Source organism: Vulpes vulpes, chromosome X (genome assembly GCF_048418805.1).
Source record: "Vulpes vulpes isolate BD-2025 chromosome X, VulVul3, whole genome shotgun sequence".
NCBI lineage: Eukaryota > Metazoa > Chordata > Mammalia > Carnivora > Canidae > Vulpes > Vulpes vulpes.
In genome coordinates, this window is record NC_132796.1 from 120,286,999 (window position 1) to 120,309,000 (window position 22,002).

At 62.1% G+C, this 22,002-nt stretch overlaps 2 protein-coding genes across 4 annotated transcripts in view; one reads left to right on the forward strand and one right to left on the reverse strand.

Moving 5' to 3' along the window:
- The first annotated feature begins 1,028 nt into the window (after positions 1-1,028).
- Positions 1,029-8,122, forward strand: SLC6A8 (solute carrier family 6 member 8). Its single transcript, XM_072744907.1, has 13 exons — positions 1,029-1,338; positions 2,954-3,085; positions 4,121-4,370; positions 4,804-4,936; positions 5,577-5,711; positions 5,794-5,897; positions 5,986-6,110; positions 6,463-6,575; positions 6,661-6,798; positions 6,885-6,987; positions 7,071-7,171; positions 7,257-7,427; positions 7,787-8,122. The coding sequence occupies exons 1-13, from the start codon at positions 1,077-1,079 to the stop codon at positions 7,925-7,927; spliced, it is 1,908 nt and encodes a 635-aa protein (XP_072601008.1). The 5' UTR covers positions 1,029-1,076; the 3' UTR covers positions 7,928-8,122.
- Positions 8,123-13,031: 4,909 nt separating this feature from the next.
- BCAP31 (B cell receptor associated protein 31) overlaps positions 13,032-22,002 on the reverse strand; it is a 30,024-nt gene continuing 21,053 nt past the window's right edge. For all 3 annotated transcript variants that reach the window (XM_072744922.1, XM_072744923.1, XM_072744924.1), the window contains exons 5-8: positions 16,281-16,416; positions 15,298-15,421; positions 14,502-14,602; positions 13,032-13,422 (exon numbers count right to left, since the gene is read on the reverse strand). In XM_072744922.1, the coding sequence (XP_072601023.1) occupies positions 13,384-13,422; positions 14,502-14,602; positions 15,298-15,421; positions 16,281-16,416 (400 nt within the window). In that variant the 3' untranslated portion in view covers positions 13,032-13,383. The remainder of the gene's footprint in view (positions 13,423-14,501; positions 14,603-15,297; positions 15,422-16,280; positions 16,417-22,002) is intronic.

The following is a 22,002-nucleotide window of genomic DNA, read 5'->3' on the forward strand; positions in this document are numbered from 1 at the left end:
CGGGAGCAGGGAGCCGGGGAGCCGCAGGCCTCCTACCAGCACTGGCCCAGGCCCTCGCTGGGGGTCAGACCAGGGTCAGGGAGATGGCACGGCCTGCGAGGATGGGGAGAGCAGGAGGGGCCCGGGATGGCCGGAGGCAGCCAGGGGAGTGGCTTTCCTCGAGCCGGGAAGGGAGGCTGGGAGGGGCGCCCTGGGCGGCAGGCGGGCCCAGGTGAACCTGGGGCCAGGCGCGGTGGGGTCCCCGGAGCGAGGCACTGGCGGGCGCCCCAGGTAGCAGCCATCCTGCCTCCCGCTGGAGCAGCGTCTCCTCCTCGGGAGGAGGGAAGGAGGAGGTGGGCGGAGTGACGGGGAGGGCGGGACGGGGGGGAGGGGGACCAGCCCGGTCGTGGGGGTGGGGCGACAGTGACATCACCCCAGAGTCGGTTCTTAAGCGGCAGCCGATCGGACCGGGAAAGAGAGGGACGGTCGGAGCGCGGTGGCGAGTCGCTGAGCCCGCCGCGGCCCCGAGAGCGGCTGGAGCCGCCGCCGCCGCGAAGGAGGGGCGAGCGCGCCCGAGCCGTCGTCGTCGTCGCCGCCGCCGCCGCCGCCGCCGCCGCCGCCGCCGCCGCCACCGCCGGAGCCGCGAGCGAGCCGGGCAGCCGCGCCGGCCCGGACCGGGGCGGGGGGCGCGGGCCGCAGGCCCCTGCTCCGGCCGCCGCTTGCAGACCGTGGGCGCCCGATGCCGCCCGCGCCCCGCTAGGCTGAATCTCGGGCCGGGCGAGCCGCCGCCGCCGCCGCCCGAGCCGCGGGCAGGAGTCTCGGGAGCCACCGCCGCCGCCCGGCCGGGCCCCGCCGCCGCCCGCGCGCCCCCGGGCCCCCGACACACATGAGATTCTTCAGGCTCACTTTCAAGTGCTTCGTGGACTGCTTCTGACCGCGCCGCCCCGCCTCCCCGACCCCCGGCCCGGCCGCCCCCGGCCCCCGGAGGGCCCGCGCCTTCGGGGCCCCCCCCGCGCCACCGGCGCCCCCCGCCGCCCGCCCGCCCGCCCCCGCGAGGCGCCGCGCCCCCCGGCCCGGCCGCGCGGCCCGCCGGGGCCATGGCGAAGAAGAGCGCCGAGAACGGCATCTACAGCGTGTCCGGCGACGAGAAGAAGGGCCCCCTGATCGCGCCCGGGCCCGACGGGGCCCCGGCCAAGGGCGACGGCCCCGCGGGCCTGGGGGCGCCCGGCGGCCGCCTGGCCGTGCCGCCGCGGGAGACCTGGACGCGCCAGATGGACTTCATCATGTCGTGCGTGGGCTTCGCCGTGGGCCTGGGCAACGTGTGGCGCTTCCCCTACCTGTGCTACAAGAACGGCGGAGGTGAGCGCCCCCGCCCCGCCGGGGCCCCCGCTGCCCCCGCCCCCTGCCCGCGGCCGGCCCCAGCGGGGCGCAGGGCCGAAGTCCGGGGGCCGGGGGCCCGCAGGCCGCCCCTCGCTGGCCGCCGCCGCTCGGTGGCCCGGGCTGGCGGCCTCCACCCCCCTGGCCGGTCATGTGCCTGGCAGCGTGTGGGGGGAGGGGGCCGGCGAGCCTCCTGCCGAAGCCCCGGGACTGATTGGCCACCGAGGTGGGAAGGCCAGGCCTGCCCCCTGGGGGGCTCCCAGAGGTGAGGAGCCCAGGCTGCCCCCGCTGCTCGGGCACACAAGTGGCACATTGTGCGGGGCCCCCACGTGTGCACACACGAACACACACACACACAATGGGCTACTCTGTCCCTCCCCCTGCCCTCTCCTCCCCTCCCTTCCCTTCCCCTCTCTTCTCTTCCCCTCACTCCCCTCCCCTCCCCTCCTCCCCTCCCCTCTCCTCCCCTCCCTCCCCTCCCTCCCCTCCCCTCCAGCCTGGGCCTGGAACACTGGGTGCCTGAGCCAGGCTTGGGTAGCCTGCGGCCTGGGCCGCCTGGCGCCGCCGCTGGACACACTGCATGCACACCCCATGCCCGCCTGCCCGGGCCCAGCTTAGCAACAGCGGTAGGCACCCGTGTGTCCTGTGACTGCAGAGCGGCACTGGGGTTGGGGGGAAGCCACGGGGACTGGGCGATGGCTGGGAAACTGAGGCCCAGAGCGAAGGCCTTGGCCCAAGGTCACGCACAAGAAGGATGCTGGGACCAGGAGCCAGGCAAGCTGCAGCCAAGCCTGACTTCTGAGGAGTGCAGAGCTGAGCGGGGCCGACAGTAGGGGGCCTGGAGAGGGAAGGGGAGCAGGCGGGCTGCTGGTGCCCAGCTCCCCTGACCCCCCACCCCCCGGGCCTATGCTCTCTGGCCCTGCCGCGCCAGGGGCCTCGAGCCCCGCTCACCAGACATTGTTGTACCCCACTTCGTCTCCCCCTGTCCTTGCTCACCAACACCTCCAGACACCCCCTACGTTCCCTGGCAAAGGACTGCCACTCAGCCACCCACCTGCCCTCTTCCCCGGACCTTCGTACTTGCAGGCGACTGCCTGGGCACACGGGACCCCAGGGCTCCCTGTCCTGGCCCCAGCCAGCCAGTCCCCCAGGCCTGAGTGCCAGCCACAGCGCACGTACGCGCAGGAGCACACATACACATGCCCGTCCTCCCCTGCGCTGCCCAGGAAACAGGGAACTGCGACACGAGGGTGTGTGTGTGTCCTCCACGCCTGTTAGGTCACCGTAGGTGAGGGTAGGGCCAGAAGCCTTGTGGGTATAGGGCCCCCTCCCACCCCAAGAAACAGGGTTGCAAGGGCCGAGGACTGCCACAGCCCTCCCAACACTCCAGCCTTCTCCCCACAAGGCTGTTCACCTTGCACCTCTGAGTCAGTGGCCACCCCCTGCACTGATTCACCCAGTGGGAAGTTGTGATGGGGCCAGGGTGGGGCCCAGAGCTGGCTCCACCCTGACGTCCCAGGGCTTCGGAAGGCGGGCCAGCCAGCCAGGGGCTAAGGGGCTGCCTGTGCAGGTGCCCACCCTCTGCTTCCTCCCCCAGGTGTATTCCTTATCCCTTATGTCCTGATCGCCCTAGTTGGAGGAATCCCCATTTTCTTCTTGGAGATCTCACTGGGCCAGTTCATGAAGGCCGGCAGCATCAACGTCTGGAACATCTGTCCCCTGTTCAAAGGTGAGCAGCCCCAGGCTGGTCCCTCTTGTCCTCTCCCTCTGGGATCCCTCGCCCTTCCCACTGCGAGGGCAAAGCTGGCACCCACTTGAGAAATCTTGTCCTATCTCAGCACTAGGCTGGGGCTCCACGGGGGCCCCCCACGTCACGAGGGGAAAGCTAGAGGACCTGCAGACCACCCGCATGATCTTGGGCAGGTGGGGACGGGAGCCAGGGACTTGGCCTCTCCGCTGAGGCCAGGACGCCCAGGCCCGGCAGGGCTGAGAACAGGCCCTGCCAAGCACACTTGGCCCCCCGAGGCTGAGTGGCGGGTGCAAGAGCTGACAGCAAGACACGCCGCCAAGGGCCTGCTCCCCCAAGGCCAGAGGGCCAACCAAAGGAGCTTGGATGGGAGCCATGCAGTCCAGGGCCTGGAGGGAAGGACTACTGGCAAAGGTCAATTTAGAGCTCCTTGGGCGTGTGGGCAGTGCGCTCCCATTCTCTCAGGCCCTAGGAAGTACCCTGAGGAAGAGTCAGTGATTGGCCAAGGTTGCCTGCCGAGAGGGAGAGGGGGACTATGTCCCAAACGGCCCCAGGTCACCAGGAAGCCCCCAGCCACTGAGGACTGGAGGCCACTGGGGGCCCAGGTGGAGGCTTGGCCCTCCCTCCACCACCATGGTGGCAGTGGGACCCAAGAGGAGGGGACAGGTGTGTGAGGCTAGGGAACTTACAGGACCGAAGGCTGAGATCGGGGCCAGAGGGGAGGACTCGAGGGAGGCTGCAGGAGGTGAAGCCGGGAGCAGGGGCAGGTTTCTGCTGGCGGGGAGGCTGAGGGGGCCAGACACAGATGGGGGAGCTGCCCTGGTGTTGCCACACTTGCACAAGGGAGTCCAGGGTCCAGGGGGCTCTCTGCATCTGCTGTCCTCCCACTCCCCACGATCCTCCCACCAGATCTTCGCAGTCGTGCTCTGGAGGCTTCTCGGAGCCTGGTTGGGTAGATAAGCAGGGGGGCGGGGGGGGAGTGGCTCGTGAGAAGCCCACGCAAAAACTCCTCCCCAGGCCTGGGCTACGCCTCCATGGTGATCGTCTTCTACTGCAACACCTACTACATCATGGTGCTGGCCTGGGGCTTCTATTACCTGGTGAAGTCCTTCACCACCACGCTGCCCTGGGCCACATGTGGCCATACCTGGAACACTCCTGACTGTGTGGAGATCTTCCGCCATGAAGACTGTGCCAATGCCAGCCTGGCCAACCTCACATGTGACCAGCTTGCTGACCGCCGGTCCCCTGTCATCGAGTTCTGGGAGTGAGTCAGGCGCCTCTGGGCCGGGCCCTGCCTGTCCCCCGCTGCGGGCTCCACATATGGCCGGAGTCTGCGTGCGCTGGGGCCCGGCCTGTCTTCGGGGAGCCCCCAGCACAGCCCCTAGAGGAGCGGGAACGGGTGGACCTGGCTCCTTCACGTCTCAGTCCCAGGCATTGTCACTCCATCGTGCCCGCCAGCCTGAGAGGGGGTGGCTCGCGGGCATGCTGTGGGTGCTGTGGGTGCTGTGGGTGCTGTGGGTGCTGCGGGGCCGGGCTCCCAGCCCTACAGCCTCCGGCCCGTTCAGGCTCACATCCTGCAGCACCTCCAGGCCCCAGGCATGGGAGGGAGGGGGGCTGGACGGGGCGCACCGCCCCCGGGGCCACCCCCAGCCGCTCTGCCCACTGCCTGCACCCCTCACGGGCCCTCCCTCCGCCAGGAACAAAGTCTTGCGGCTCTCCGGGGGCCTGGAGGTGCCGGGAGCCCTCAACTGGGAGGTGACCCTGTGTCTGCTGGCCTGCTGGGTGCTGGTCTACTTCTGTGTCTGGAAGGGGGTCAAGTCGACGGGAAAGGTACAGCCAGAGGCTGGCAGGGCTGGGGGTGATGGCCGCGGTGGGGGTGTGGGGGGAGAAGGGGCGCCCCTGCCAGGGACCACTGCTGCAACGGGAGGGGGCCGGGGCCCCAGCAGGGCGCGGGTCGTGGAACCCAGGCCGCCGGATCCCCCCCTGCACGCTCAAGCCCGGGAGCCTTCCCTCCCTCGGGGGAGAGGCCCAGGCGGCAACTGTCCCTTGTCAGTGAGGGGCCACCCCGGCTCCCCCACTTGCTGTCCGGGCCTCTCTGCGGGGACCCGGGCTGCAGCTGCCCTTGCCTGCCTGGCCCGCTCTGCTCCGTGCGGTGGGAGGCAGAGGTCTGCGGTCCACGTGGCTCTTGCCCCTGTCCCTGGCTGGATGCTGCCTCTCTGGCATCAGGGGCCCAGGGGGCGTGGGACCTGCCCCTGGCCGTCTGCCCCCCACCCCCCCGTGGCCTCCCCTGCACGCCGCGGGGCTGCTGCTGCCGCCCGAGCCGAGCACACAGCCTCCCTGGGAGGAGCCGAGGCCTCGAGGAGGACGGCGCGGCCGCCGGCTGGCCTCCCGCTGGACCTGCGAGCCCCGCGTGGTCCCCTGGCCATCCCGCCGGGCCGGGGGCCCCTCTGAGCCGCCCGCCCCCCCGCAGATCGTGTACTTCACCGCTACCTTCCCCTACGTGGTCCTCGTCGTGCTGCTGGTGCGCGGAGTGCTGCTGCCCGGCGCCCTGGATGGCATCATCTACTATCTCAAGCCCGACTGGTCCAAGCTGGGGTCCCCGCAGGTGAGGGCACGTGCGCGGAAAGGGGGGAGGGCGCGGCCGGGCGCACAGCCCCTCACAGCATCCCCGGCCGGCCCCCCCGCAGGTGTGGATCGACGCCGGGACCCAGATCTTCTTTTCCTACGCCATCGGCCTGGGGGCCCTCACGGCGCTGGGCAGCTACAACCGCTTCAACAACAACTGCTACAAGTAGGTGCCGCCGCCGCCCCCCCCCTCCCCCCGGCCCCGGCCCCAGGAGGCGGGTGCCCTGACCCGCCCCGTGGCCCTGTGTCCCCAGGGACGCCATCATCCTGGCACTCATCAACAGCGGGACGAGCTTTTTTGCTGGCTTCGTGGTCTTCTCCATCTTGGGCTTCATGGCCACGGAGCAGGGCGTGCACATCTCCAAGGTGGCCGAGTCAGGTACGGCCCCGCGCCCGCCGCACTGGCCGCGTCACCCTGGGCCCGGGGAGGCCCGGCCGAGCAGCTGCACGGCCCAGCTGTCCCCGCCGGCTCGGAGCGGGAGCCCGGGGCCCCCGACCACGCGGAGCCTTGAGCCCCGGGCCTCGGAGAATGCCCCGCCCGCGTGCCAGAGGCTGCCGAGGAGGGGCGCCTCGGTCACCGGTGACCCGGGATGGGGTTCGAGTCGGTGGAGCGACGGCCGCCAACACCCTGACCCCGGCGGGAGGGCCCCATCTGTGGGCGTGGGAAGGGGAGGGGGCGATGGTGCAGCGGGTGAGGCGCCCGGGTGTGCAGACCTGCCCTCCCCTCTCAGGGCCCGGCCTGGCCTTCATCGCCTACCCCCGGGCCGTCACGCTGATGCCCGTGGCCCCGCTCTGGGCTGCCCTGTTTTTCTTCATGCTGCTGCTGCTCGGCCTGGACAGCCAGGTTTGCAGGGGGCGACAGGGCGGGTGGGGGGGGTGGCAGGGGGGCGCTGGTAGGCGGAGGGCGTGGCCTCAGCGCCCGGCCACAGTTTGTAGGTGTGGAAGGCTTCATCACCGGCCTGCTCGACCTCCTCCCGGCCTCCTACTACTTCCGTTTCCAAAGGGAGATCTCTGTGGCCCTGTGCTGCGCCCTCTGCTTTGTCATCGACCTCTCCATGGTGACTGATGTGAGTGGGGGCGAGGGGGGCCGCCCCGGGCCTCCGGCCGCCCATCGCCTTCCCTGTCGCCTTCCCTGACACGGCTCTGTCCCCAGGGCGGGATGTACGTCTTCCAGCTGTTCGACTACTACTCGGCCAGCGGCACGACCCTGCTCTGGCAGGCCTTCTGGGAGTGCGTGGTGGTCGCCTGGGTGTACGGTAGGTGCTGCCTACGGGCGCAGGGGCGGGCGGGGCGCGGGCGGGCGCGGCCGGGGTCTCCAGCTGCAGCCCTCCCGCCCCAGGAGCCGACCGCTTCATGGACGACGTCGCCTGCATGATCGGCTACCGACCTTGCCCCTGGATGAAATGGTGCTGGTCCTTCTTCACCCCGCTGGTCTGCATGGTAAGGGCCAGGGGAGGCGGGGGCGGGGGCGGGGGGAGCAGCGCCGAGGGCCCGCCCCCGGCTGAGCAGGGGTCGTCCCCCTCAGGGCATCTTCATCTTCAACGTGGTGTACTACAAGCCGCTGGTCTACAACAACACCTACGTGTACCCGTGGTGGGGCGAGGCCGTGGGCTGGGGCTTCGCGCTCTCCTCCATGCTGTGTGTGCCCCTCCACCTCCTGGGCTGCCTCCTCAGGGCCAAGGGGACCATGGCCGAGGTCAGTGTGCCCTGCGCGACACGCCCCCGCCCCCGGGCCGAGGCATCAGCTCCTAAGTGCCCGGTCTCCCACCCGCTAGGATGCACCAGTGCGCTAGAAGTCTCCGGGCCAGCTGGGGGAGGGTGGCATGGAGGGGACGCAGACCCTCCGGGGCCTGAGGTCGTGGCTGGGGGGGCAGAGGTCTGTCCCCGGCCTCCCACCCCTTCCCCTAGTCAGAGTGGGGTGCAGTCAGTCCCCGCAGGAGGGGCCCCTGTCCCCAAGCCGCGGCAGGTGGTGGGCAGCGGACAGGTCAAGGGCCACCATGCGTGCCCCCTCGACCCCCATGGCCCGGGGACTCAACGCGTCCCTTTCTCCCGCAGCGCTGGCAGCACCTGACGCAGCCGGTGTGGGGCCTCCACCACTTGGAGTATAGAGCTCAGGACTCCGACGTCAGGGGCCTGACCACCCTGACCCCAGTGTCCGAGAGCAGCAAGGTGGTGGTGGTAGAGAGCGTCATGTGACGGGCACCCGGGCTCCCATCACCAGCTCACCCTCTTGTAGCCATAGCAGCCCCTGCTTTAGCCCCCCCACCCCTCCAGGGGGCTTGCCTTTCCCTGACACTTGGGGTCTGCCTGGGGAGGGGGGGAGGAAGCACCACGAGTGCTAACTAAAATAACTTTTTTTTCCATTTTTAATAAAACGCCAAAAATATCACAACCCACCAAAAATAGATGCCTCCCCACCCCACCCCCCAACCAAGCTGGTACACACGCTGCTTCCCAGGCCCTGCCGACCGCCAGCCCCCTCGTGCCCGCTGCAGATGTGTCTCCCCAGCCCCACCACGCCTGCCTCTGGGGGGGGGCCACCCTGGAGGCAGCAGTGGCGGGAGGGGGGGGACACAGGGCAGGGAGGTGGGGGAGGGGCAGCAGAACCAGAACCAAGGCCGCTGTTTCAGCTGGGCTAGACCCCTCTCCCCGTCCCTCTTCTAGAAGCTTAGAGAGCCAGCCAGCAACGGAACCTCCCGGTTCCCGCGCCAATTGCCACCAATATCAATTGTGTGAGCTTGTGTACGAGTGCATGTGTGCGTGAGTATGTAGGTAGGGGGAACCTAGATCTCTCTTAGCAAAGGTGAATACCAGGTGTAAACTGTGCCTGTGGGCAAATGAGGCTTGTATTTTGCACATTTTATAAAAACTTGAGGAAAGAGATTTCTGCTTGTATATTTCTAAAGAGAAAACAGCCCGACGTCCCTCCCCCTGCCACTCCCCACCCGTCCCTTTCAGCGTCCCCTTAGTCCCCTGCCCCAGCCAAGGAGTGTGAATTTATAGATCTAATTTTCATAGGCAAAAGCTTCAAGCCGTGGAGCGTGCGAGTCTGTCGTGTGGGTGTGCATGTGTCGTCCCCGGCCCCAGACTGGGGGGGAGAGTGCACGGCGGGCGGCCTCCGGGGACACCCCCCATGCCCCCGCTGCCCACAGGTGGATGCGGTGCCGGGACCCCGGGGCCGCTCGCCTGGCACGTGCGCCCTGCCCCCCGGGGCCGGGCACGACCGCAGGGATCTGAGGTGGGCACCAGCCGGGGAAGGGATCCCGGGCCGGGCTCCCACCTGCGAGCTTAAAGCTGATGCGCTTCCCACGTCTCGAGTCTTCCATGTAGCAGCTTTAATTAACCCACGTGTGTGTCACGTCCGATCCCGAGACAGCCGAGTGGACCCTAGAAAGGCTTCCCCCACGCCACCCCGACGTCGGTCGGAGGGGTGGGACCGGGTGAGGGTGGGGGTCCGGCGGGGACATTCTTACTGTGCTAAAAAGCCACTGCAAACATAGCAATAAAAACCTGTCATTTTCCAAAGCTGCCTCCTGCTCCACCTCTGCTTGTCAGGAGGGGGGCTGTGCGGGGAGGGTGTTGGGGCTGCAGGGGTGGGGTAGGGGAGGCCACCTCCCCTCGAGCTTTCCTCGGTCCCCGCGCCCACCCGGTGCCGTTCCGGGAGCTGGGAAGAGAGCAGGTACCGAAGCCGGCAGAAGCCTTTTCCCCCCGGAGCTGACATACTTGGGGAGATAGGATGACGAGGATGGTAAAGAGGAACGCGAGGGTGGGAAGTCGTGGGTGCTGAGATTCCTGAGGGTTGCCCAAATGCTGCATTGAACAGGTGACCTCCGGAAGGGAAGGTGAGCAGGAGTGCTGGCACGGCCAGTGACAGCTGCAGCAGGACCCAAGAAGGTGAACAGCACTGGGACTGGGGTGCTAGCACCGTAAGGGCCAAGTCTTCAGATTAGAGACCCATGTGCAAAGTGGAGCCAGTGGAGGTGTGGATGGCTGTGATGAGGGGTTCAGACACGAGTCAGGAGACTCTGTGAGACACAGACAGATCCTGAGCTCCTGGGCACCAGGAAGGGTGGCGGTGGCAGGCCCTGCACCCAGGGACATGAGAGAGAAGGTGTGGGGGTGACGGTGGCAGCTAACTAGGCCTGCTGTATCAGAGATGTCGCCTCAGTGCAAACATCCAGTCAGCACGTGGACAATGAGTCTGGACTGGAGAGAGAAGAGTAGCGGTTCTCAGCATGTAAACACAGCCCTGACAGCCCCGAGCCCCCCCCCCCAAGCTCCCCACGGGTGACTGAGAGCAGGGGCAGAGGGAGAAGTGGCCCAAGCACCCGGCCCTGGGGCCCTGGGACACTCACAAGGGGGCAGAGGGGGAGCCGGCAGTGGAGAGGGGGGAGGGGCAGGAGGGACCCCGAGAGGGGAGGGTGGCCTCCTGGCACAGGAATGAGCACCCCTCTCCCGCTTCCACGGCCCACCCCCCAGAGAGGAGATGGTCAGGAAGCCGGGAGCATAGGGTTGCGCTGGGGGGCCACTGATGGTCAAGAGACAGGAGGCCCTGAGAAAGTTTGCTGGGTCCGGCAACGGGGTCCCAGAGACCCACACAGGAGGCCCGGGGTGCTGGGTGCATGCAAAAGCTTGACCGGAGTGGGATTAAGAAAGGCGGTGTAGAAGCAACCCAAGTGTCCATTGATAGAGGAAATGGATGAATAAAATGTGCCTATCCACGTAGTAGAATATTATTCAGCCTTAAAAAGGAAAGAAACGGGGCAGGGCACCTGCCTGGCCCAGTGGGAAGAGCGGGAGTCTTGATTTCGGTCGCGAGTTTGAGCCCCACATTGTGGGTAGAGATTCCTTAAGTACCTAAAAGCTTTAAGGAAAAGGAAACCCTGACATGTACTATGATGTGAAAGAACCTCAAAAACATGCTGAGAAAAGCAGCCAGACACAGACACTAGCAGTCTGCGTCCACGAGGTACACAAGAGTGGTCACACCCACAGAGAAAGTACGATGGTACGTCAAGGTTTCGGGGCCTGGTGCGCACTCTGGACGCCAGCCTGGGAAGGGAGTGGTGGCCCTCAGAGGGACTGGCTTGCTGCCCCTGCAGTTCCTCCCTGGCCAGTCCCTGCTCTCCAGCAAGGCATGGCCCCCCCTACTGAGGAGGAGCTTTAGCCCTCAACTATACAGCCAAGGGTGGGCCATGTCTGAGGGTCACCAATAACCAGGGGACAGGTCCCCACAGAGCTCAGAAAGGAACACTGGCTGAGCAGGCCCGACTCAACTCAAGCCGGGCCTGTGCTGGCATGTGGAGGCGCCTCCCCAGCGGGCCATGCGAGCAATGTCCCGGGCCCCTCACATGTGCCTCGCCCTGTCGACTCCTCCAGCAACAGCCCCTGCCTCGTCGCCCCCAGAACAGAGCCTGCAGCCCAGGGTCATCCTCAGGCCCGCTCTGCTCCCCACCCTGGGCTCACACCAACTCCTTACCATCCCCACTCCCCCAACTACAACTGTACCTTTGGCTCTTGCCAAATGGCCTATGAGCCACCTGCCACAATGCCACCAGACTCCGAAAACATCAACATCATAAAAAGGGAAGTCGACAGAGGTTGGACTGCTTGGCTGGGGCCCTGAAAGCAGCGGTAATCACCATTTACTCTGGAACCTGCCCCTGTGGTAGGGGCTGCAAATGTGGGGTCTGGCCATCTAGTGGGAGACAGGTAAGGAAAGCAGTGAGTCCTTGGGGCACGTGGGTGGCTCGGTGGGTTAAGCATCTGCCTCGGGCTGGGGTCACGATCCCAACATCCTGGGATCAAGCCCCACATCGGGCTCCCTGCTAGGTGGGAAGTCTGCTTCTCCCTCTGCTGCTCTTCTCCCTTTCTTGCTCTCTCAAACGAAAAAATTCTTAAAATGTTTAAAAAAAACAGTCAGCCCAGGACTTGGTACGTACTGGGCTACCACAGCCAGGGGTGGGGCACCAGGAGGCGGGGTGCCGCAGGCCCACTCAAGAGCAGGAGGCTGCTAAAAAACGGTGCTTAGAACAACCTACGGGCCAGTTTCTGTGGGTGGTCCTCCAGTTGGGGCTGTTACCCCCATCCTCATCTCATCCCCCCACCCCTGGCGGGGTATGCCAAAAGCAGCATGGTGCAACATTCTCTTTGCTTGGCCCAGGGCCTGACACCATGGGGGTTCAGGGGCCACCCGAAGCTGGCCAGGGAAGAACCCACAGTTTGGACTCTGGCCCCTAGAAATTCACAGAACGGTGAGCTCAGGGGGAGGGCAAGGTAGTCAGGGAACACTTCCTGGAAAAGTGGGACTATCCCTCAGCCTTAGCATAGCAACCACACAGCCTCACCCACAGTCCCCCACCCCTACCACCCATCAGACACCACCTTGCTGCTCATGAAAGCACAGGGAGGGGACACAGGAGAAGGCAGCCACTGGCCCAAGGCCTGGCCAGGAGGAGTAGGAGTACAAGCTAGCCACTAACACGAACATCTCCAGGGGCTCCCCAATTCCAAAGAAAATACCTCCAACCTGTTCTTTTTGCCTAGTCCTCAGGGCCAGCAGAGGATGAGCACTGCATCGAAGACAGGGGCTACAGCAGCCCCAGCCACCCAGGCCCTCAGGCTGGTCTTGAAGGCCACCTCCTGAAGCTGGCCGGCGGGAGGGGGCAGGGAGGGAGACTGCCAAGGGGGGAGACCACAGCAGAAGCAGGCTCTCCAAGCAGGTACGCACGTCCAACATGTTCCCAAGGTTGCAGGCAGCAGAGGGGGCACCCTCCCCACCACCTAGCTCTATCCTGGGCCAGTCATAGGTCACTGTCAAGGGCAAGTCTCCTGTCTTAGTAGGCGTGAGTCAGAGGTCATCCTGCAAACCTTCAGGAGGAAGTGGGGCAGGGAGTGACTGGTGGCACTCTGCCATGTTCTATCTGTCCTAAAATGTGATGAACAGGACTCAGAGGAGGCAGGCAAGTCTGCCACCCGGAAGCCCCAGCAGTTTACTGAGTCTCCCAAGATTCCCTGGACCCAGTGGCCAACCCAACAGGTCAGACACACCCCAAGTGGTCATAAAATAGGGCCTGCCTGGGGAGCAGAAGGCAAAGGGACAGGGAGAGCAAGTATGAGCCTGGGCCCAACCTAGGATGAGGGGGTCTTTAGAGATTAGTAAACTGAAAGAAAATAACCTGAAGGCCTCTAGGACCCAACATTGGGGGTCTCTATCAGAACTCCCCGCCACTCCCTTCCTGGTCCCTCCAGTGATGGGAGAAAGACGCGGCTTCCTGGTGGCCTCAGTTACACGCACGAATCATAGTCACATAACAACGAACTTTATTGCCCCAGGAAAACTCTACTCTGCCTGCACCGTCTACCCTCCTGCAGGACCAGAGACAAGGGGCCCTGGAACCCCAAACAACACGCAACACAAAAGAGGCACAACCCAGTGGGAAGCAATGCCTGCCTCATGCCTGGCCGGCTGGGATGGCAGCAAATTCATCCTGCGCAGGCAGAAACTGGGTCCCCTGGGGTATGCCGGGAGAGCGTGGAACTGCAAGCTGTGCAAGGGGACAGGAAGCAGAGGGGGCGAACTGAGGTACCGGGGAGGCCGGGCTGCAGGCAGCAGCGGGCACAGCCCAGGTGGCAGGTGGGGAGGAGCAGCCTCACTCCTCCTTCTTGTCCGTGGGGCCATCCACCGCTGCCTGGAAGGGACAGAAACCACAAGGCAACGGGTCGACAGGGTGCACCCCTCCCCTTCACCCCCTAGCCCCTTCACCCCAAAGGCCCAGCTTGCTGGCTTCTCCCCAGGTAACAGGTACCAGGTGAGCAAGGGACCCCACCTGCAGCAACACCTAAAGGCCTGCCCAGGTGATTGTGGACCCTCTCTAGCAAAGGCTGGGACCCTAATGCCAACCAGAGGGGTGTAGCTGGACGCCTCTGCTGTCATGCTTCTCTTCAAGCCACAGGACCCCACACCAACCGCCGTCTTGGGCCAGTGGCAGACCTGGCATTCAAGTGCCTCCCAAGTCCCAGCTCAGGCCCTGCACAATTCTGCACATCTTTTATGGGTCCTGCTGGTGATCCCACCCTACACTGAGGCCAAGCAGTCCTCCTCTGGGGCCTGGGCCCTATCTCTTCAGCCACTGTGGTGGCCAAATTAAGGCCAAGTGACAAGGCAAACTGTTAGAACTTAGGGGCATTTACATGACCCTCAGGCCCAATTCCCAGGCCACCTGAGCTTCCAGATTCAGCCAATCTGAAGACTCTTGACAGGTCCTAGGAGCAGGGTGGGGCAGGTAGGCCGCCCCAGCCCTGCATCACCCCCACAGCCCACATGCAGAAGAGGCAAGCTGCCAGTCGCAGAGTGTCCCTGCAATGGACCTGGACCAGTCAGGAGCGCCACACCACAGACCAGGTACACGTGTGGGGGAAGGCGCTCTTCTCAGAGACACTGACGCCAGGCATGAGGGCCCACCGCACTACCAAGGCCACTTTAGCAAGTGGCTGCCATCTGCCAAGCCACACCCCTCCTGCTAGAGAAAGAGTTCCAGCTGCTGAGCCCAAATTGGCACTGCTTGGCAGGCTGTTCTCTAGACCCAGAGTCAGCAGCAATGGAGGAAGAAAGGGGGAACGGGGGAAAGAAGAAAGCAGCCAGCCCCACCACCAGGGCCTCTTGAAGGCTCTGTCGAGGGAGGCCAGGCTGGGGATGAGCCCGCTCGGTGCTGCTCAGGGTGCGGGGGGCAGATCCGACCCGGCAGAGCAGAGCACACATGCCACTGACCTGTAACTTTGCGTGCTCCTCCAACAGACGGTCGTACTCCTTGGTAAGGCCCTCAGACTGCTTCCGCATGGCCACGGCCTCGCGTTCAGCTTTCTCTAGTTCTGGAGATGATGCAGATAAGGAGAAAAAGAAAACACAAAGATAGGGATTAGTTAGGAGGAAAAAATCCAGCTGCTGGAGACACCAGAGACAGGTCTGAATGTGTCCCCACTGAGGCTGTCTAGGAGGGTGCTCCTCTCCAGAAAAGTTCCCCTGCCAGCTGTAGGGCGAGCCCCTGAAGCAGGGGAGGGCTGGCTAGCACAGATGGGGGAAGCGGGAAAACACCAAGGACCCCCTGGCCCATTTGATGGAGGGACTCCGAGTGGCCCTAGGCATGGGTGACTTCGGGGAGGCTGTGGGCCTGGAACCAACAGTCTGAGAACATTGAGGTGACAGCAGGAGGTAGGGAGCAGAATGCTGAGAGCAAAAAGCGTGTTGGGAGGGGCTTTCAGGAAGGGAACAGATGAACTCTTCAGTAACACTGCCACATGCGGAGAGCACTATTCCCTGGGCCTATTGCTGGCCAACATGCTCCAGAACTAGTCTCGGAGCACCTGGGACTCCCCGGGCCTCCAGACAGAGACTGCACCACTGAGCCCCAGCAGCTAGATAAGCAGGGGGCCATTTGTACGTTCTCACTCAGCTCCTGAGCCCAAGTGCACATCTGTTATTAATACTTTGGCACAAGAGGGGCAGCCAGCACTGGTGGAGCTTCCAGACTTTCAGGGGCTGGGGGACACCTGAGGACAATGCTCACTTTGCTTGTTGATGTCTAGCTCGTCCTTCAGCTTCTTCAGATCAGCCTTCAGGCTCCTGTTCTCCTCTTCTACCTTCTCCTCGGCATCCTTACCATCCAACTTGACCCCGCCAGCAGCAGCTTCCTAGGAAGAACGCCAAGGGCACGGGTTACTTGGGAGGGAGGGAGGGAGGGAGGGAGATAGGCGATCCTGCTCCGTCTCCCCCACTGAGTGTGATTCCTCAAGCTGCACTGGGCACTTGCCCCTTCAGAAATGTCAGCACTGAACTGGGCCACTGCTTGTTCCCAGCTACCAGGCAAGGGGAAGGGCCAGCAGGGCCACCTGCCACACTTCACAGGCCACACACCCTACCTCTCTTCCTTAGCAGCACTGGGAGTTCACCAGTCCGCCCAATGACTCCATCTGCTGCTACCTTCTGGAGACTTTTGCCAGTCACCCCTAACTGACCAATGACCTCTGTTCCTCTCCCCAGGCTCCAGAGCTCACTCTGGACAGAAGCAGCAAACACCTCCCTGCCCATGCAACTCTATCCCTCCTGTGGATGAATCCAACCCCATCTACCCATCTTCCCAGCTTAGCTCACACCTCACCTCCTCGGATAAGCCTTCTGAGACTGGCCACTTCCCATCCCTGTCTTGTCCTGAGCTGATACAATCCTCAGGAAACCACAGGCCTTATCTTGCATTCTTCTATGCTAACCTGCCCATGGTTCTTCATAGCACAGGGCTCAGCTCACCAGAGTCAGTTTTATCAGGAAAGAGTCTGACCTGGATGTAGCACATAGAGACAAGGGAGCAACGAGGGTGCCCCTTTCCCTGTCAAGTCCCACAACCTCTCCCTACATACCCCCACTGAGAACCACCCCTGTCCCTCTACCCAACCCCTCAGCTTTGCCAACAGCTGCAGTGTCACACATTTCCCAGCGGTGACACTGCGGCCCGGAGGGAATGTCATGTGGCAGAGTCCAGCAGGTAGAACTCACCTTCTTCAGCTGGTCATTCTCTTCCATGTACTTCTTGGCCGCCTCACTGGCACTCTCTGCCTGCTTTTTAAAGGCTTCATTGGACGCCAGCAGCGTGGCCTGCTGGGAGATGAGAGTCACCAGGCGTCTAAGCAGGCTGCAAATGAAAAGGAAGGGAGAAGTGAACAGAAGCAGCAAGGGAAATGGCTGGCATGAACTTCTCTTGGTTGCTCCTGCCCCAAGCCTGCCTCCAGCCTAGACCTGTCCTCTTGGATTGCCAGAGCAGCCAAGCAAGACGCCGCCAGCCTGGGTCTGGCAACAAAAGGGAAAAGGTGGAGCCTAAGAACCATCTTCTGCCACCAGAATGATTAATACTGCCCCAAAACAGCTGCTCGAAGCTGAGGCTGTCCTTCAGTCCCAAAGGCACAGGAAGCAGCAGATTGACAGGATACCCCAGGCCAGGCCTGGCTACAGCTGGAGGACCCTGAACCTAGCCCTTTCCAGCTCAGGGCCTGGATGTTCCAGAGAAGCCACAGCACCATCTTTCTAGCTGTGAAGTCAGGCTTGCCCTGGTAAACGAGAGCAGCCAGCGTCCAGAGGCACTTCCAGCTTCTGGGCCAAATCCTCAACACCCACCTCATAGGGGAGGCACAATCACTGCCCCATTTCAGAGGGGAAACTGGCTAAGGCAACTGGTAGAGGTCAAGAGCCAAACATGGACACGGCAAAGCCCCCATTGTAGGCTGTCTGACCCCAAGATCCAAGCTTGGAACCATCACCCATTCTCAATTTAGAGGGAACCACTCCCAAGCCAAGTAAGAGGAGGACAAAAATGACTCTTCTCTCTACACATGGTCTACAGGCAGCTGTTAGAGAACATTGCTACAACAAGGTCTTCTGGGGCTGGAGGAACAGAAAAGGAAGAAGCAGGACCCAAGCATACATCTCAGGTCCAGACCAGCCACGAAGGGCAAACAGGTGGCAGCTGGGGGCACCTGCCACTCCATTTCCCTGATAGCCAGCCCTGTCCTCGAGATGTTACCTGACAAGAGAAGAGAGGAACAGAGAAAGGCACAGCTCAAACAGTAAAAAAAAATAAAAAAGAAAAAAATGGGGTGGGGAGGAGGGAGGGAACATTCCCCACACACCTGAGACAAGAGGCCCTGGCTGGTCATAGCTATGAGGAAGGCACCTACAAGCACCCCTGGGGAACAGGGAAAGACTGCTTTGTACAGTGTTTCCACAACAAAGGGCTTGCTCAGAGGAGACAAAGCAGCCTTGGATGCCTGCTCCTGGGCCAGCCTTCACAGGGTTCTCGTGGACACCTGTAGTTTAGACGGCCCGAGGGCATGGGGCAAGAAACCAGGTGCACTCCCCTGCTGGCATGGGCCGTGGCACAGTCCCCGTCAGGAATAAGTACTGGGCAGGGGCAGGAGAGGTAGGCACACAGGGGCCCTCAGAAGCCCATCATGCTTCCTGGTTTGCGGAAAGGCTCCAGGGGCCCCTGGCAGCATGGGGAAAGCCAGGCTGCTGGTTCCTGGCAGGATGGGAGAGTTTCCAATGACATGTGCTCTCTAAAATTAGCAGCTGGACCTCGTGGCCCAGGGCTCAGGTTTCCCTGTCTCAGCCCCTGACTATACACCAGCCTGCCCCCCACTGGGCTGGAGCCCTGGAAGAGGAAGGAGCTACCAAGCACCCCAGAAGCCAGAGAGAAACAACACACTTGACTTATGTCAGCAGGGCAGAAGTCACCGGAGGGACCCAGAAAGAAAGGCAAGTCTGACTAAGCCCCAACCTCCCTATTCTGAGCACTCCGGCAGCTCTCAGCAGATCCTGGTGATGTTGAAGAGGCCCCTCCTCCCAGATGGCGACAAGCTGGGGGGAGGGCACGTGTGCCACCTGGTGGACCCAGCAAGCAAAGATAGGGCAAATAAGCCCAAGAGTGACACACCTCCTGTCACAACAAGGCCAGGCAGGTGGCCGACAAGAACAGGACTCCAGCAGCGTCGTAAGTGACCATGGCTGTCCCCCAGGTTATCCAAGGAGGCCGGGCCCAGGATGGTGGTGCCAACAGTAGCAATGCAGCAGGGGTCCGGTTTTCCTCAGTGCCCTCCAAGCCCGTCCCCAGCTATGGAGAGCCAGGGCTACCACCATGAGCCCAGGCAAACACAAAGACCCTAGCACAAGAACTGATCAAAGAGCCTCCTGAAACCGCAGCCTGCTCCAGCTCACAGCCCTTCCTCAGGATCTCTCCCTCAGTGCAGGACAGGAGCCACCAGAGCAGGCGCCCTCCAGCACCTGCCAACCCCAGACCCTGAGTCCACGTCCTCCGGCTTCCTGTTAGACCTGTTCTTCCAACCCTGCCCTGGACAACTCTGCTATGCTAATTCTTCCCTCCAGGAACCTTGTTCTCAAGGAGCTCTCCCTCCTGCTGGCCCAAGCCACTCTTCTCTTCTCTTCCCTCCCTCTCCCTCCCTCCCTCCATTTGGCAACCTATACCAACCTAGGACTTGCCCTGCTCAAGTCACTACCAGGACCACCGCTGGCCTAACCACCTGCTCCAAGGAGTGCCCTGAAACCCCTGGAGCGCTCGCTCGGCAGCACTTGGCGCAGCTGATAGGTGGCCCTCCTTGCAGGATTCTCCCCCGCCCCTGACTCAAGCAACCCTCACTGCCCACCCATCTCATCACCGACAGGGTTCATTTCAGGCCAGGCCCTCACACCCAACTGTCTCCTAAAGGCTGGCCCCTGGGGGTCCTTGAGCCAAGCCCAGTCGGTCTGTGGGCAGACCATCCCTGTACCCCCCTGTACTGAAGGGTGTAGCCGGTCTACCCACAGTCTGCATGTGCCCCATCGCGCCCTTCTCCCCCCAGCCCCAGCCCAGTCCTGTCCACATCACCTCCACACAGACCACCTCCAGGTCATCCCCACTGCCAACGGGGATGGCCTCAGTGTTCGTGTCCTGGGTGATGAACAGCTCCCAGTAGCCTCCTTCCTATCCATGACAATATGGCTTTGCAATCCACACTCCAAAAGCAACCAGAGTGATCTTTCTCCGAGGCAACCTGATCACGTCACCCCTCTGCTTAAACCCTCCGATGCCAGTTTGGGCCTTCTCCCCCTGCCAGCCATGGAGGGCCCTGCTCTGCTCCAGGAACACCAACGGCTAACCGTTCTTGAACACACCGGGTTCTCGCTCGCCTGGTCTCCATGCCACAGCACTCGTCTGTGATAGCCTCCCCTCTTCTGGTGACTCAGACCAACTCAATCACCACCTTCCCCCAAAACCCTTTCCTACTCCTCCTGGGCCCCCATCTCGGCTCTCCCACAGCATCTCCGCACACCCCCACGTGGCTGGCCACACTGCTCTTACTCTGTGCTCCCCCTTACCACCTCTCCAAGTCATCCTCTGTTCCCCAAAGCCACAGCTCTCCCCGGCTCTGCTTTCCCTCTGCCCAGCCACAGCAACAGGACACAGGCAACAACAGGGTGACAGGGACCAGCAGTGGAGAAGTACAGTGGAAAACCGTGCTGATGAGCAAGCCAGGCTTGGGACTGCAGTGGTAGCTAAGAGGCAGGTGGAAAAACACTCAGCACCAAGGCCGGGGGGGCCCAGGGCCAAGCCAAGAGCAGCAAGCCCAGGGGCTGGCCTCCTGGAACTGCCCTTCATATACGGGGCCCAAGTCTTTGCACCTGCCCCCAAGACATCATCCTGGAGGAAAGGCTGATGTACTGGTTTTCTGCTGTCTCCTGCCCCTTAACCTCCAACACTCTCTGCTCTACTGTCCGAGTACTATCACGCACAAAACTGTTCTGAGCCATCCGTTTCTGGACAGCACATGAGAACCCACAAGTCAAAGGGATTTGCCGAAGTACAAGGCTGACAGAGGGACCCAGGGACCAGGTTAAATGCACCCAGTGATGGATGGGAAAGCCAGCACATAAACCTTAAGAACACCTAGATGTGTCCTTGGCAGACCAAGGTCATCCCCAAATACCTGAATTCAACTCAGCTTTCTTGTAAGATGTTCTTGGACTCTGAGTGGAGCTCTCATGCTTTTATAAAAGGTTGAATAAACAACAGAAAGAGAGAGAAACAGACTCTCTATGTGGACACTAAAGAAACAGTGCCAACCATATCAAGTAGGGAAGACGAGGTTCATATGTGCTTTGCACCAATCCCATCTCCCTCCTGTGGGCAAATAGAGGAGGCAAACATTGACTTCATAGGGTGTGAGGCACAAGCAAGGGGAGCATTCTCCAAAGTGCCAACTAAAATTTTCTATGGTTGTGGTAACACCCTCACCTCGACCCTGTTGCTAATACTGCCCGCTTAGCATTTACCAGGCATCTCCTGGGTGCCATGCCCACAGGTGAGTTGGGTCACTGAGTCATTGGGACCCCAACACAGGGACAAGTAGGCAAGCAACTCCCCTTCAGCCCACTGCCCACTGGGCACAAGCTAGTGTCACAGTGCCACCTGTTGACTCTCCAGGCTGATTGCAACCCTGTGCCAGACAAAGGTTGGCAGGGCTGCTGGTGGGTTCTGGGTGAACTCAGCCCACCTGTCCAGGAAAAAACATGGAGAAGGAAGGAAAGGCCACCCTGACAAGGAACCAAAAGCCAGGTGATGTCCCAAGAAAGGCTTTGGGCAAAGTCGAATGGTAATAATGACAGAAACGATCCCAGGAAACACACAACCTTAAACAGTTTAGAATCATAAGAAGAAGGCAGGAGAACAGCAGAAATAGTTTAAGATGCAGGGAAAGTCACCTCAAATGGCCTCTTAGCTCTCATGTACAGAGGTTGTAGAAAATGGGGAGGGGGACTAGGATGAGGATAAATACCGATGCTCACCTCAACTCCAGCTCATGGCCAGGGAGTACTCACCCACCCTGAGGCCAGTGAAGCCAGTTAGAAGGGACAGGAGCAGAAGCACGTGGCCATCCACCCCCTAGAGCTAAAGAGAACCAGTGGACAGGAGCAAACTATTTCTTGAGCTTTCTCATGTTGCTTTCTTGAAACCTGTTAGGAGAGCTGTGTAACCCAGGGGACAGACAGCAACTGAATGAGGGCAGACAAGGAGGGTTCAAATATGCGGGTATCCTACCTGGTGACTGGAGAAATTGAGGGAGTGGGAGAAAGGGAGCCATCAGCCCTGGGTGTGCCCAGCACAGTAGTAACTTGAGTCGAAAGGAAACAAGGCAGTGCCTCCAGGCAACATGCCATGCTCAGAGCCTGGGAAACCTGCCTGGACCAGGGCATCTGCGTAAAGGACTGAGAGGTGGCTTCAGCTATACTGATGATGTGGAGGCCACTTGCCACATGTGTCCTTTTCAGTTTAAATGAATTAAAATGACTAAGTGGCAAGCCCAATTCATCAGTGATACCAGCATGCTCCTTCACAGCCTGAGCACCTTAAGCCTACACACTAGAAACCTGCTCCCCACTCCCCTACCCTTTGCCTCAAAAAGGGGCCCTCCTGGAACGTCAGGCTTTTTCAGTGACCTTGGAATCAGAAAGAAGGAATCTCTGTTTGCTTGGCATCCTGCCCCAAAAAGGAGGAGCTCATTCACCATCTGCTTTTAGAGCATGAGGAAGAGAATTCTTCAGTCCCAAAGAACTGAACGATCTGTATTTTAAAAGTTGACGCTTGTTCCAATGCACGTCAGATGGTCTTTCCTGGACAACATGTAGAGAACTCCCCCCCACCTGCTTTACTGCTGTCCTGTCATGAGAGTCC